Source organism: Necator americanus, chromosome I (genome assembly GCF_031761385.1).
Source record: "Necator americanus strain Aroian chromosome I, whole genome shotgun sequence".
Taxonomy (NCBI): domain Eukaryota; kingdom Metazoa; phylum Nematoda; class Chromadorea; order Rhabditida; family Ancylostomatidae; genus Necator; species Necator americanus.
The window spans coordinates 2,694,916-2,710,776 of NC_087371.1; the positions used below are offsets into that span (position 1 = coordinate 2,694,916).

The window sequence follows — 15,861 nt, forward strand, 5'->3', positions numbered from 1 at the left end:
ATTTTAGCATTTTTTAGGATTTTAGAGATTCGATTTGATCGAGCAAATCAATGGAATCAATCGATAACCAGTTGAGCACAACTCATCAAAAATCAATTAATAGTTCAAGTCAGATATTTAAATGCATAAATGTAAAGGGTACCGCCTTGGGCCTTGCCTCCAGGCATTGGTCAATTTTTTTCATCTACGGTTTCTAACCATATGGGACCCAGATTTTGTTGTGAACGTATGTACTTGCGATCCACGTTTCCGGCTAATATTTGCATATTTTCTTATTTCTTTCTTTGCTTATTTTTTTTCCAGGAAACCTCTTTAAGAACCCAGGGAGAAAATTTCTTTATGGGTAAAGTTAAGGTTATTCAGGGTATTATTTTAGGTCATGGTTAAGAAAATTCTAGGATATTTCAACAAATCAGGATTATTTAAGACACCACGAAAAATAAATGGAAGGAGAAACGTGTTGAAAAAATAGACCGGACAATATTAAAGCACGGAATGGACTAAGTTTCCTAATCCGGGATAGGAATTATTGGTTTCACAATCACGAAAAAGATGATAATAATTGGGTGGCATTGAAAATTTCTGGAAAAAACTGAGCTGGAGAAAACTGAGGAACCATCAAATATTTCCACTTGACAAAAAATTACTTCTGCTAAGTTAAAAAATAAGAAATTTTCTTAACCTCCTCTTTCAATTTGTTGATTTTTTTTCACAATTGTAATGAAGAAAGACGAACAATAAGAAAAATTGGTTTATCCTGAGTGAATAGCATTCGAATGGCTTTTTTTATTATTCCCAATGTTATTAGTTACATTATTAGCATTTGTCTACAGTATCCTTGCCTAGTTGATGGCTTGTCCAATTATGTAACCTTTGTCAGCACCAATAGAACCGGTTTGAGCGCAGGACACCTGCAAAATACCGTATTAATCGTTATACTGTGGAGTCAAAAACTGAGATCAACGATCAGAAACGTTTTTACCGAAGAGATGGGAAGAAAAGTGGCGGATGACTGGTCCGATGTACTGGATACGGTCCATACTCCTTTTTTACAGTATACCTTAATCAATTGGATAGTAACACGCTATTCAGTTATGAATAAAACTAGGTCCTGAACGGAAGAGAACGTACATTAACTGCAAGTGTTCTGCCAGTATTGGTGACAGTTCGAATAACTTTTCCTGTAGTGTCGAAGAATTCCACTTGCATACGTGCTGGCTGGAAAGGGAATAGCAATTTTTAGAATTTTCAGAATTTTTAGAAATTTAGAATTTCAGTATTATGATTTTTAGAATCATTTGATGAGATGATAGAAAGTAGAGATTCTATGGATTTTTCATATTTTGTATTACTTTTTTCTTGTATTATTTTGATTATTGTTATTGTTTATTTCTTCTCTGGATGGGTGAATCCAGGGCTCTAGACCCAAGTTATCAAAGTCAAATTTCTACTGACAATTATTTTCCATATGGAAAGTTGAGAAGAAAAAATTTCTGGAGTAATTTCATTCGGGTAAATTCAAAACACTGAAAGGTTTCTGGATTCAAATCCACATTGGCTTATCCACCCTATTGGGGTCAGATGATAACTACTACACAATGACCAAAAAATTTCCTAAAAAAAAATACCGAGACTGTACATCTTTGGATTTATTCCCGGCGGAAAATGAAGGAGATCTGACATATTTAAGTGGAAAAAATTCCACTTAAATATGTCAGATCTCCTTCATTGGTTGAAAAGGGTGAAGGTGGTCATCGAGGGAGGAGGTGCCGAAAGAATATCCACAAAAAATTTTTGATTCCCTAGTTCTCTACCGTCTTACTGTAACGTTGACGACGTTCAGGAGATTTTAATAGAGCTATAAGTGATTGGAAAAGTGGCAAGGAATGAAATCTCGCGTGATCCCAACAGGAAATGTATAACGTAAAAATTCACAACTCGTTGTTTTTATGCAACGATGGCGTTCCCCGGAGGAAAAAAAAAACCAAGAAACCTACGTTTGTATCATCGGCAGCGTCACAGAACACAATTCCATCCTGAGGGCATGTGGACGACAATCTTCTCAGAACCGAACATTGCTCGTAGTCGGTTGTTGAGGGATTTCTCTTCGGCAGACTGGATTGAGCGAGCATAGGACAACATGCTGAAAAGAAAATATTTGAAAAAAAAATGGCTGGAATCGAGGAGTGAAGTGAAAAATCCAGAACGACTGAACATGATTGGGTAAGGTGGAGACGTCTTACTTTATCACATGACGTGGCTCTCTCTTGATATGATTTCTTTTTTGTTGATCTGATAAAATTTTTGAAGTTTTCCCCATGTAAAAAATCTATGCTAATATTAATTAGGTTTCTTCATTATTCAAACTGGACTGAAATTCTCTCTTCTTCTCTTCCTCTCTCCTTCTCCCTTTTTCTCCTCCTGATCTAAAATTAAACCTAGAGAGTTCAGAAAATTTGAGGTTGGAGCTTTTTTGCTTGAAAAAATTTGAATAATTCTTTGCATTTTCTCTCCATTTTTTAATTTTACAATTATTTTTTATTATTATTTTACTAATAATTTTACAACTACAGCTAACACTTTCTTTTTTTGAACATAATTTTTAAGTTTAAATGAATAAAAAATGAACAAATTCTTTGATTTGTTTTATGGTTAAACCATAAGCGTACTCACGTATTGTCGTCGTTGTTGTTGTTGTAATGACTTGAGTAGGAACACAAGCCTGGGAAAGTGGTAGGATTGTCAAAAAGAGGACAACAAGCCGAGAAACCATAATGATTGGCAGAAATTCCGCAACACCCGAGCTCGGAAGGAGAAATCAACGATGAATAGTAGCTTGATGCAGCTATAACTGATCGTATCAGGATGAACGGAACGGGGCGGGACAGCATTCGGATTCGGATAGACGGAAGAAGAAAATTCCCGTTGATGCCGCCGCGGATCTCTTCTGGAAAAGGAAACAATAGCCGCGGCGCACTCTGAACCCGCCGATTTCACTTGCGACAAAGCCGTCCGATTCGATATCAGCATCAAGCATGACGGACCGCATTGATATGCTCGGATTTTGAAAATAAAGAAGTGGGAATTGAAATTTTTGGCGTGTGTACAGCTGTAAATAAAGAGCTTTTGCTTGGACACCGAGATTAAGGAAGAGAAAATGCTTTAAAAATGAGTTTTTTTTAACAAGTGTAAAGCAAATAAATTGTTTTGTTATAGTGTGCCTGCGAAGTTTCTAAATGGAACCTTTATTTGCCTGACTTTTCGGCTTTTTCGCCGTCTTCAGAGGTCTAAATAGAGGATGACTGGAGCAATGCTACGTTTATCCCGCCAAGTGCCACACTACCCTGAGTAAGTGTTTCGACAATCGTTCAGGATAGTGAAAACAGAAACCCATCTACATTGAAAATGGTCCTACGTGTTGCTCCCCCGGACGTGGCGCAGCTGGTTGCACGCACTTGTCACTCAGTGTACCAGCGAATGAGTATTACTGCGTGTAGATCACCAGCGACGATATAGATGTTTTGATCTACACACAGAATATCAGGCGGTTATAGGTCACAGAGCGGTACAAGTGGCAAGAACTCATTCGTTATCGACAAGCATTCATTCCTATTATTCATTGAAGGGTTTCTTTTAAGAATTCAAAACGCCTGATATTGAAAACGTTCATCCCGTCAAGTGCCACGGGTAGTGTGGCACTTGACGGGATAAACGTAGCATTGCTCCAGTCATCCTCCATTTAGGCCTCTGAAGACGGCGAAAAAGCCGAAACGTCAGGCAAATAAAGGTTCCATCTAAAAACCTTGCAGGCACACTATAACAAAACACAGACAGAATATGCCAAGGTTTCAAGACAAAAGAACATTCGAGCAAATAAACTGCTTTTTTTCTATTTGAACCTCTATACCCACCTAGGAATGTCGTTCCTCTGGAATCGATGAACTGATACCGGATTTCTACCCTTGATGATCAGAACACTGATTTGACACATCGATTAGCCGCTGCAAATCTTTCTATAGCTAGGAGAAGGGTTCATAAACCTCAAAAGATTTTAAATTGAACGCGTGGGCGCGGCCCATGCGGATTGATCACTGCCGTCTTCTACTATTAATTAGTAATATTGATGACTCTACTCGTTAAAGATGTGAAAATCCTCCTTAATATTATCTGAGAAGGAATATTTGAGGTGGTGCGGATTTCAGGTGGAGTATTCGTATATGGGATAGTAGATTATGGAAAAGGGGGTGATTCCTTCCATTTCTTCCTAACTGCCGTAAAAAACAGTCCGAAGACACGGCGTGTGCACACGGCTGGTCCGCTCCAATTGAACTCGTTGCAGAAAATAGTGCGCCGGAACGCCCGAACCCGTATCTTCCCGGCCGTTTTTTACGGCAATTAGGAAGAAATGGACGGAATCACCCTCCTCTCCATAATCTACGATCGCGTATACGAATACTCCACCTGAAATCCGTACCACCTCAGTTTCGTGGGGTGATGCTTTTAATCCTTTATTCGTGGCTAACGTTTCGGCAATATCGCCTTTTTCAGAGCCTGAAAGGATGAAATCAAAGGTGATTCATCCGACCAAACCCCCCCTACGCCCAACAAAGAGAGTACTAAGTTCATAGCTATGTAAAGTATAAAAATTTACCGCATGAAAGTGATCGGAGGTTTTCTACTGACAGACGACAGCAAAATTATGCAAAATATACCACTATAACTTCGAATTGAGTATCCATAATCCCGCCATAATCAAGAAAGTGAAGTTCCCCTGGTATTGTTACTGTAAAAATGATAAGCAAACTTATATAAAGGCGAAAAACTTGTGTAGAAGTTCATTTCTATCGTGTTCAATGCAACTCAACGGCAATGGTGATAGTGAGCATCCCAAACTGCGAAAATGTAAGTTGTTCCCGTTGCTCAACCCTTAATCTATCAGGAAATCCTCTATGTTGGGTAATTAAGTGAAACTATTGAGTAAAAAGTACTATTTAGTAAAAAAAAATACAATTTTTAATTGTGGGAACTGATTCGCATTTTCGCTGCAACATTTTTGAACTACTTCATTTCGAATCCTAAGTACTCCTGAATAGGATCCAACACCGGAAATTCCCTTGCATACTGTTTTCCGATGAAAAGACAGATAGATTAGGAACAGCGAAGTGATCAGTTTGCCCGACAAGGCAACACTTTACACCCATTAACGGAATGAGGGAGAGTGTAGTGGGATTGATTACCTGTACATTAGAAAAGAGTTGTTTTACCGCAATAATTACGCCTCTAAGCCAATTTTCTCGATCTCGGCAGGCATCGTTAAATTCTCTAGGTGTAAAGAGTGGTGTCGTTGTATAAATTGATGATCCATCTGATTTCTACATTTGAAGAGAATGTTTCACGCTTTCGACATGATGGTCGAGAACTATTTTTTGAATCCTATTTTCTGGCAAGTAGAATTAAACAGCGAAATTTCCGTGAATGCTCTTTAGAAGTAACCGCACACTGTTGCACACTTATACAAATGTAGGTCCTGCAAAGATATCAACGATTCGTTTGATAAGGTTTCAGTTTGATCGGACCCTCGTAAACTATGGCTACTATCATGGATTACTACCACGAGAAGATGTTCCATACTTACTACAACGAAACGGAGACTTTTTGGTTAGAATTGCTGAGGTAAGGTTCAGGAAAAGATCAGGGTAGAACCCCTCAGGTTCCCTCTTCCCTCAACTCTCTCGAAAGCTCAAACTATTAGGTGCATGTGGTGCGGGCTATAGGCTAGTGGTAAGAAAATGTGACCCTAAAAGCCCATGCATGTTGTTCTGTAGGCGTTACCTCGGTATTTATTTGGGTATTGGATTTAGGCGCGATCCTTGCCCAGACTTAAGAATTCTGCCGAAAAAACTTAGAGGCAGCATTCCTGAAATTGATGACTGGGTTCTCTATGGAACAACAACGTCCTGAGAAACGCTGGGAAACGACCTTAGTTCCAAAGAGAGAGGTTAGAACGCTTAGCAACTGCGCACGCGCCGCGTACATGCGTGGGCGGTCGAAAATCAATGAGATATCTTCACGGCTTATTTAAGGGAAAGCAATGGATAGGCAGCTGAGGGAACCCAAGAGTGCACAAGGGAAGTGCATTCTAACGTACTTTGTAGGAATTGAGGAGGTTATTCCGCCTTTTTGAGGACGATAAAGGGACAATGGGTGTAGAAAACGCTTATACTCGTAGCCTACAATCTGAATTCGATACTTGACCACGGAAACCTCAACATCGACAAGTCAATTTCAAGATTTGCTGCCTTTAACAAATGGTGACGAGGCGGGTGTAGCGCAGTCGGTAACGGTTTCCGCTGCGTGCACGATTGATCGGAGGTTCGAATCCGCCCTAGTGCTCACCAAGCCTTTCATCCCTCCGGGGTCGATAAATTGGTACCAGACTTGTCTAGGAGGATGAAAACGCTGACTTGAGACATCGGCTAGCCCCCGGAACTCCTTATAGAGGCCAGTTACACGTTCGTAAACCTTAAACGTTTCTGAATTGAAGTGAACGTGATGGCGCATCCCGAGTGATTAACGCCAGAGTTTAACGTTTTAACAAATAGTGACTCAATATTAAAGGGATAAAAGGGTAAAGTCACTGGCGTATCAATCCACTTGGGATGCGCCAACGCGTTTTACTGGAATTCGTAATCGATGAAGTTTTGGAACGCGTGTTAGCCTATACAATGACTTGCGGGGGCCAGCCGATAATCAAGTCAGCAAGTTTTTATCCTCCCAGACAAATTTGTACCAATTTACCGACCCCGGAGGGATGAAAGGCTTGGTTTGCACTAGAGCGGTTCCGAACTCTCGACCGTGTGGCTACAACGGATCTCTAACCGATTGCGCCACACCCGCCCGACTCAATATTACATGCATACATACGTACATACATACATATAGTTGGGTCGAGACGACATGAAACACGGACATTTGCGCAAGCGGCCGCGGTGCGGTGGAGACAGCGGTTGGAATCGAGGTGGGACCAAGGCGAATTCCAAAGAGGTGTGGGGGTAGCGTGGATCCTTACACGATCCCAACCGCTACGCTCCACCGCTCCACTTTGAGCGCAGCCGCTTGCGCAAATGTCCGTGTTTCATATCGTTTTGACCCGACTATAATTACATACAGTCAGGTCCGGGATACGTGAAAAACGGTGCGGTTGCGTAAGCGGCTGCGCTCAAAAGTCGAAGTTGGACCATCGCGAACTGCAGTGGTGAGTGGTGCTATCAAGGGTCCCCCATGAGGCCGAATCGCTACGCGCACCGCTGCCAGCCAGCGCACCCGCTTACGCCGAAGATCTTCAGCGTCATTTTGATCCGACTAAACATAAACAATAGACACACATATGCCGCCTATACATTTTTCATAAATTTTCGATTTGGCAAAGCCTTTTTTTTTGCTCACTGTTGTAATCATATTTTAGTCAGAGAAAACTGACGCGAAAATGGAAATGGTGCTGTCCGTTCTGCACGATCCTACTGGTCGTTTTGCACGTGTTAAAAAAGCTACGAACCGAGCAAATTGTGTGAGTAGCTCTGAAAAATAAACTACTAGTTAGCTGAATTGATTGAATCTCAATTCCAATAAAAACCCTAATTGATAAGATATTAATTTTCTAGATATTGCATTTGGTTATACAGAGCAAAATAAAAGCAAAATACTGTATTGATAACGGGGCTGCGTTTGACTCGGTAAACGAATTGATACAGTACTTCTCGAAGAACACGATTAAAGTCAGAAGGGTAATTTTTTAGTATCGCAGAATAGAGCCTTCTATAGGCCTTCGACGACTACTATATTGTCCTTCAAATTGCTATTTTTAGATGGATATACGACTGGGGTACGCTATTCCTCTTGCACCATGGGAGATTGAAGCGAAGCATGTAACAATTGGTGACATTTTGGGTGGACCAGGATGGTTAGAATTACGTAAATGTACAATTAAAGTGCTCGGAGAAGATATTCGAGCCGTGGCAACAATTGTAAACAGTTTTTTGTTACCTTATAAACAAAAATATTAATAGAAAAATAGTAATATTTTTAGATTCACAAATCTCCATTAGCGAATGAAGCAGTGAAAGAATTGGCGAGACAATGTAGGCTACTACGAGAATTACAGTATCCTTGTATAATACGATTCTATGGTGTTTGTCTAGTAACACAACCTTGTTACTTTTTTATGGAATTCTTCTCAGGTTGAATTGAGTTCTTATTTTAATTTCTTTAGTGCAATTACGATTTCCCTCCTTTTAGAAGGAAAACTGAACTTATACTTGATCAAACATCGAGGAAACTTGAAAAGAGACGAACTTCTACAGATGGTTATGAGTGCAGGTTGGGGACTCGACTATCTGCATTCACAAGGAATTCTTCATCGAGATTTAGCGGCCAGGAATTGTTATTATAACAAACAGATGGTAAGGGATTTTTATAGGCTACGTCTAAGGAAGTATTTCTGCTTACGACTACTACATGTTTTGCTACAAGTAGTTCTTTAATACTTATTCAAAGCCAGCATACCATGAATTTCACGTGGTGACGGAATCCCCGGAAAAAACTGCGGATGGGGTTGTAGATTGCAGGATCCGTGGTGGTTCCGCTCATCTGTTTCCCTAATCGTCGAAGAAAAAAGCGTCAGAGATTTCAGTCGCCATCCATCTCTTTTGTGCACGCGCCGCATCCTCGTGCGAGCGGTCGGAAATCGATGAAATCTTCTCACCAGCCTATTCAAGTAAAACCAATGAATAGGTTGCTGAGGGGACCGGGACGTTTACATAGAGGAGCGTCGTAACGTACCCCGTAGGAATTAAAACGGCTCCCACGCCGTTCTTTTTCGTGACGATCAGGGAGATTGGAGCAGAACCGCAATCTACATCCCCTCTATATCTTAGGCGTTTCCACACGGATTTCCTCCCCACGTTAGTTTCGTGGTATGTAGCTTTTAATATTAGGTTTTGACCAATATACATGCGTGTCCGCGTTTCAACTTCAAAAATATGGAATGCTGTTTGTAAAGCTGAGAAAAAATACCCAAAGGAGTAAACATAAACCATAGATTTGTTTTCTTCAAAAGAAAAAACAAAAAGTGACTCGTGTATTTAAAATATTACATATATTTGGCAACTTTTGGAAGGAAAACCCTTCCAAAAATCAGGGAGACATCAGCCGAAAATCCCAAGATGGCTGGTTACGACTGATAATGACTTCCTTCTCGAAATGTGGAGGATTCTTTCGTGGTATCCTTGGCAGTAGTGGAAACAAAACAAATTCTTACAGAACTTACTATCACATCTGTTTTGATTCCTCGGAGTACTGTACGTAGCTAACTAACTCGTTCCTCCCACATAAATGCGATAGGGAGAAGGCAGACCCTCTTCAGGTAAAGGGGATCTGGCCCATGGGGTGCAGCTCAAGTGGAGGGGTCTTTTCCCCAACCGTTTAAAAATGAAGGGGGTCAGAGCACTGGCTCTGAATATCGCATCTATTCCCCCCATCCGAACTAAGTTATTAATTCTTTCCTATTTTTCTTTTAAAAAAAATTGCTTGTGAGTAATAGATAGCATTATGCACAAAAAAAGAACGAAGAAGAAAGAAAAGAGAAAATACAATACAGATGAATAGAGATGAAGAATGGAGGGTCAGATGTAGAATAGCAAACAATGATTTTTATACAACTAAAATCCTACCAGAAAAAAAAATTGTTAGCAATTAGTGAAATGTCGAATTTGATCTACACTAATTAAGGTCAAAATCGGAGGTTTCAATCTTGCAAGAAAAACACTGGTGTACTCAATGAAATCACTACGACGATTCCCAATTCGATGGATGGCACCCGAATCTGTGCAGATGTTTCGATTTTCACAAAAATCCGATGTCTACGCTTATGGAGTCAGTTTTTTTCCTCACTAAAACACTATTTCTCTAAAATTCAATTCAAAATTAAGGTGCTTATCTATGAGATATTCTCACAATGTGAACCTTATGAAGGGCGTTCTGCACAAGAAGTAAAAGCACTCGTGAGTGGAATTTGCTCTTTTTTTTTTGTTAAAAATTTTAAAATTTTATAAAACATTATATTATAATATTTTATAAAATATGCTTATTCTCATTCTACTCTTTTTTTGTTGCTGGATTTTCTATTGCTTATTTGTATTCATTCCTTGCCTCTTACTCTGGGCACGCCTTCGAGCGTAATAAATAAATAAATAAATAAAAATTAGCAACATGTGACGCATCTCACATGCCATTTAAAGGCAGCATCCACACTCAAGATATTCGTATTTCCCGTCGATTTAAAAGAAAAAAAAACTTTTCTAGATGAATCTGTTTGTTTCGAGCGTTTTTATTTGTTTGCTACTCTTGTACATTTCAGTCTTTCATTTTAATTCACTCTTTCATCAAAATAAGTCTCAAACTTATGCAATAAATAAATAAATAAACAAATAAATAAATAATAAACTCGTAAGAAAAGTCCGAAGAGAGCCTATGTACCTCGTATTATGGTCTGCAATGTGGCGAATTGGGTTCAATATCGCCGGAGACTTGAGAATGACCTGACATGCGGGTCTTGATCTACTTGTTCTCATGGGGATTGAATTATTTATCCTTAATGCAAATATCAATAACAAAAAAGCAATTGTGTAACTGTGACGTAACATGCCAGAAACAATGAGACCAGTAAATGACAAACTTATAAAAAGCGACTGGCAAACTTGGAAATATTTCCCGAAAGATGAGCGCCTCGCCTGAACCCCCCTTATTGATTGATAGCCACCAAGATCTGATAGGTCTCGCCACCACAACAATTTTTTCCATTATATTTTCCACGGGAAGCGAAGAAGAAGCATCGATTACGATGATCATGAACGAATAATATACAATATCCAGTACTAAATTAAACAAATACATGCCGACAAAACAATAATATGTCAACAACACAACAATAAACAAAAAATAAGTGATTTTTTCTGATCGAACTTGCCGACAACAAAAAGAGAAATCCCTTTGAAAAAAACTTTAACTAATATTACAATTAGGTATCACAAAGAAAAAAAAACTTCACAGCACAGCTAATAGGGACCTTCAACGGTATGTATAGAAAAAAATCGTAGTTAGGTTAAAACGCCCAATTTTTATTTCTATTTTCATTTTTTTAAATTTTATTTATTTATTTTTATTCTCTACAAATCTTCTTTCGTTAATAAACAGAAAGTCTCCACATTAAATTAATAAAATCAAAAAATATTACCTAAAAAGTAAAGAGATGAAAAAGCAACACAATGTTGACATTTAAAGCAACAGAACGAGGGATTGGGGAGATTGTCAGGAGACAGAGGGGGGACCGTCCACTCTCCTAATTGCCGAAAAACGGCAGGAAGAGCGGCGCCCAAAACTGGCGCGCTCCAATCGAACCTCTTTACAAATGGCCAAAACGAAAGCCGTATCTTCGGGCCTTTACGGCAATTAGAAAATGGACGGAATCACCCCTCTCTCCATAGTCTCCCATCCTGTATACGAATACTCCACCTGAAATCCGTACCACCTCAGATTCGTGGAGTGATGCCTTTAACTACTTTTACCTGCTTTTTTTCATCGAATTAGTAATTTCTATGTTTTAGATCAAGAAAGGAAAAACGAATGTTTTCCCGGCAAAAACACCAAAAACGCTTGCAGATTATGTGAAACAGCAAATGTGGGAAATAAATCCGAATAATCGATCAAATATGAAAGATGTAAGTGAACGTGGATCACACTGGCTAAGCAGATGATCCATTTTCTCTGGAAAAACGCGAACCAAAAACCAAAAGACGAAAGTTACACGTGATAACCTTGTTATGTTGACCTGATGTCCTCATTTAATCTCAAAAATTCTTTATAGATTATGGAATATTTATCAAAATATACCGGATTCAAACTAGAAACGGGAGCTCTAGGGAAAGTAAGTCTTCCGTTAATCCTCGTGATTTTCTTCGATACAACACAGCGGTTAGGGAACCATATAGCGACATTTCGCTTGCTTCAAGGCATCCATCCACGAATCTGGGGTGGTACGGGTTTCAGGCGGGTAATGCCTTTATGGGGTCGTAGATTGTGGGGAAAAGGGTGATTCCGTTCACCTCTCCCTGTATCAGCGTGAAAGGACGACCCCGGAACGCTGTTTCTTTCGACATCCTCTACTGCAGCGCGCCATCCTTGCGCCCCGCCCCCGTCTGCGATTCGTCCAAATGGGTCTTCGACGAATCGCAGGCGGGGGCGGGGCTCAAGGTTGCGCACTGCGTCGGAAACCGTCGTAAGAAACAGCGTTCCGGGGTCGTCCGGAACAACTAATTACACTGATACAGGGAGAGATGAACGGAATCACCCTCCTTACCACAATCTACGAGCCCGTATAGGCATCAATAACCTGAAACCCGTACCACCCCAGATTCGTTGGGTGATGCCCTTAACTAACTTTTTCTGTGGAAAAGTAACGCATGATTGCGTAAACGGTTACGAACAATGTGGGACACTCGCTGTCCCAATCTAACTGTGGGGAGAAGAAAGGGTCCCAGCGTTCCAATTCAACTGCAAACTTTTACGTAACTGCGTTCTCCTTGGTCCTACCATACATAGAGGACCTTCTTATTCTTCTGTTTCTCTTGTTTTGAATACCAATGGATTTTCCAGCTCTCTGTTCAACGGACCCTTACCGCACCAGTGACGAACGACGTCGATTTTGAAGTCGCAGCAGAGGAAGGCGCCGCTCAACCTCATGTGGTGGAAGGGTTGGTTATTGGCGGTGGAAAACCGTCACCAGGAACAGTTCTTCCAAAAGAACTAGATGCCAAGCTTCTCAAAAAACCTCGCGTCAAATCCGTGGAGAAGAAGAAGACCGTAGCAAGCAAGGAAGAGCCCAAAATTCCGCTGCAACTCGAAGCAAAGCCATTGGATAAACCAGCTCAAACAGCAGCTGAACAAAAGAAAATCACCACCACTGCACCTCAAGTAACTAAAGAAAAGGAACCGGAGAAGAAGTCGGCCGTCCAGGAGCAAGTCGTCGTGAAACCCGAAGAAGAGGATACCAACATTGCTGGATTTGCTAACCAAGCTGGTGATCTACTTTTCGCTTTCGGCACAGCGCTCGTACAAGCATTTCAAGGAGGAACAAAAACTGAAGCAAAATCACAAATAAACAGACTTGAGGAACAAAAGACGCAGTCATTGTTGGTTTCTGAAGTGACAGCACCAGCTCCTGTAGCACTTCCAGAAGCAATGCCCAAGAAGACTGTTCCTGAACCCCCGAAAGCAGAGAAAAAGGGTCAAATCGAGAAACAAAAGCCTAGAAGTAAAATGATAACTAATCTTAAGAAGGCGAAGAAACGAGGATGATGTTCTGTTGGTAGAAGCCTTCAAAATGTGTGCGTTCGGGTTTTTGCCTTTTTCTCAGATTGGGAAAATATTTTTGAAGGGAAAATAGAGATAAAATTGACAGTATTGGAGTCCATGAGGGACAATATAGAGTTCGGATGTACATGGATTAGGTGAGTGAACGTGACCACGCTCAATTTCCCGTAGCTGTCCTGAAAAACGGTAACTAGGAACCGCCTCAAAACCTGTAACGTCTCCGACTCGCTCAGGAACCTATAAATTGGTTTTACTTGAATAGACTGCCGAGGAGACTTCATTGATCGTCGACCGCTCGCCTATGGTCGCGGCGCGTGCGTTCTCACGTGCCACGTGGGAACTAATCCCGTTTCCCACGCCATTTTTCAGGACGTAGAGGAATTGTGCGTGACCACATCCATACTGTAATAAAGAAATCAACTTTATATTGTCTCACAGAAACTCTGACATCGTCAATTTTGTGATGTGCTACCTTTGACTGACTTAACATCTTTGAAAAACGTCCAGAAAGCCCAATTTTTTAAGGTTAAATTAAAATAAATCGACATTACTTACGAACGTGGGAGGATATGATGGACAGTTGATGAAATGTGTATTGTGATAGAATTAATTGTTAGAAAGTGAAGAATAAAGGTGTTTGTTTTGTCCGTCTTTTAAAAAAATCCAAAAAATTGATTCTCTGAAGGAGATTACTACTCTCATGAAATAGTGGAGCGAATTCCTCGAAATAAGTTAAAAAATCAATAAAATGAGAGGTGAAATTGTGAAAATTAGATTCGTTTCCCCTATGTATTCGTACGAATAACGTTTCATGGTCGTTAGAAGCGCATCCGTAAATAAAAAGGGCAAAACAAATAAACAATATTAAATATAACTAAAAACATGAAAAATAGGTAATTAGTATAACGAAGAGACAATTATGCAGTAGGAATAAATCCGTTGAATTAAAAAAAAAGAACAAATAGAAGAGGAGAAAAATAAAAGGATGACCGAGTTACGTAGAAGGTTTAAATTCTTTTAATAATTTCGTGGAACAAATCCTGAATAGCATACTTGAACGGAAAATGTGGACTGTTGATAGAATAACTCATTTTAAAAAAAAGAAACCCAATAATTACTAGGAAGAAGAAACCACAACAGGACTTCTGGAGCGACTTTCCGTTTTGAAGAAACCTTTCGTAAGCTAGTAAGTAGATGTTGCTGATTAGGTAATAACCAGCAAAAGACATTAGAATAAGCTTACACAAGGATCGAATAAACATCAACAAGCATAATAAAACTGAGTGAAAAAAGATTGTACCGTGAAGTTGTGCGTTTTGTCTGATCTCTGCAGCCAACCCATCGCTAAACGCAAAATCTAACACTAAACAGAGGGTGAAAAATTAGTGGAAGAGATATTTAATTAATATAAAGTATTAATTTGTCAATTTATTAAAAAAAACTACTTTAGTTGCGTCCTATATGCAGTACGATACCGTATGCTAGAATAAGTAACTCTAGGAACCAGATCTGCATTTATCCGAATTTGTTATGCCCACCAATTCACAAAATCCACTAATTTCTTACTAATCAAGTGCAAAGACGTTGAAAAGAGATACAACCGCCTATATAGCAACATCGCCTGCCAGAGAAAACGTGGTTACCGTACGTACTGTGTGTTAGAGAAGGGTACTGTAGAGAAAGTCAGTCGTGTACCTAATAACATAGGCAATATTTAAAAAGAAAACTATTTGAATGCTATTCACTCACGATAAAGCAATTTCTCAGATGTTTTTCAAAGATGTTTTTAAATGTGGAAATTCCAAGACCCCTGATGTCCATGTACAACGCATAAAATCAACCAACTAACCTATAATTAGCTTATGAATCCAGAAAGTGTAGGTTATTTACAATAATCAATACAGTACAGTACGTACAGTATGGTACAGTACAATAATCCCGACGATAATCCATAGAAACGTTTAAACAGCGGATGAGTAGCATGGTGAATAGCTGGAGTAGTCCATCTGCCTCCAACTTTACCTCGATATATGTACCTTCCCGGCAATGTCCTCCCATTTTATTTTATTTTATTATTTATTTATTCATCATTTATTATTTTTTATTATATTTTTTATTTTAATTTATTTTCTATTTGTTTACTAAAAAAAACTAAAACCACTGTATGATTGGGCTTGAACAGCTCGAAAACTCCACAATGCAAGTGATAACGTCATGGACTTTTCGTCATGGACATGGAAAACAAAAATCATGTGAATGGAAGTGAAATCTAGGGATTAGTTCCATAGATTTTCACTGGATTCCTCAAATAATGAACAGAGGGTGAGCGAAAAGATGAAATCCTATTTATTGGGACCATGTGAAATTCCCATATGTACATACATAGCTCCACGACTCACCACTGGGTCACATTCGATGTTTTCCCTTCGTTTTCGG

The 15,861-nt window shown here is 39.6% G+C and overlaps 2 protein-coding genes across 3 annotated transcripts; one reads left to right on the forward strand and one right to left on the reverse strand.

The window, feature by feature from the left end:
- Positions 1–842: 842 nt before the first annotated feature.
- RB195_004284 (uncharacterized protein) lies at positions 843–2,773 on the reverse strand (the record flags this gene model as incomplete). The annotated part of the gene is made up of 5 exons (XM_064181816.1): positions 843–911; positions 983–1,060; positions 1,132–1,218; positions 1,998–2,143; positions 2,674–2,773. 5 exons carry the CDS (start codon positions 2,771–2,773, stop codon positions 843–845), a joined length of 480 nt encoding a protein of 159 aa, XP_064033319.1.
- Positions 2,774–4,869: 2,096 nt separating this feature from the next.
- Positions 4,870–13,410, forward strand: RB195_004285 (uncharacterized protein; the record flags this gene model as incomplete). 2 transcript variants are annotated; one of them, XM_064181837.1, is made up of 13 exons in its annotated part: positions 4,870–4,902; positions 5,566–5,673; positions 7,466–7,567; positions 7,662–7,784; positions 7,866–8,024; positions 8,087–8,237; positions 8,296–8,376; positions 8,428–8,459; positions 9,787–9,930; positions 9,987–10,058; positions 11,661–11,774; positions 11,921–11,980; positions 12,709–13,410. In XM_064181837.1, the coding sequence occupies 13 exons, from the start codon at positions 4,870–4,872 to the stop codon at positions 13,408–13,410; spliced, it is 1,881 nt and encodes a 626-aa protein (XP_064033321.1). The 2 variants fall into 2 exon arrangements, with proteins under 2 accessions (XP_064033321.1, XP_064033320.1); XM_064181836.1 differs by having other exon boundaries at positions 8,296–8,459.
- Positions 13,411–15,861: the final 2,451 nt, after the last annotated feature.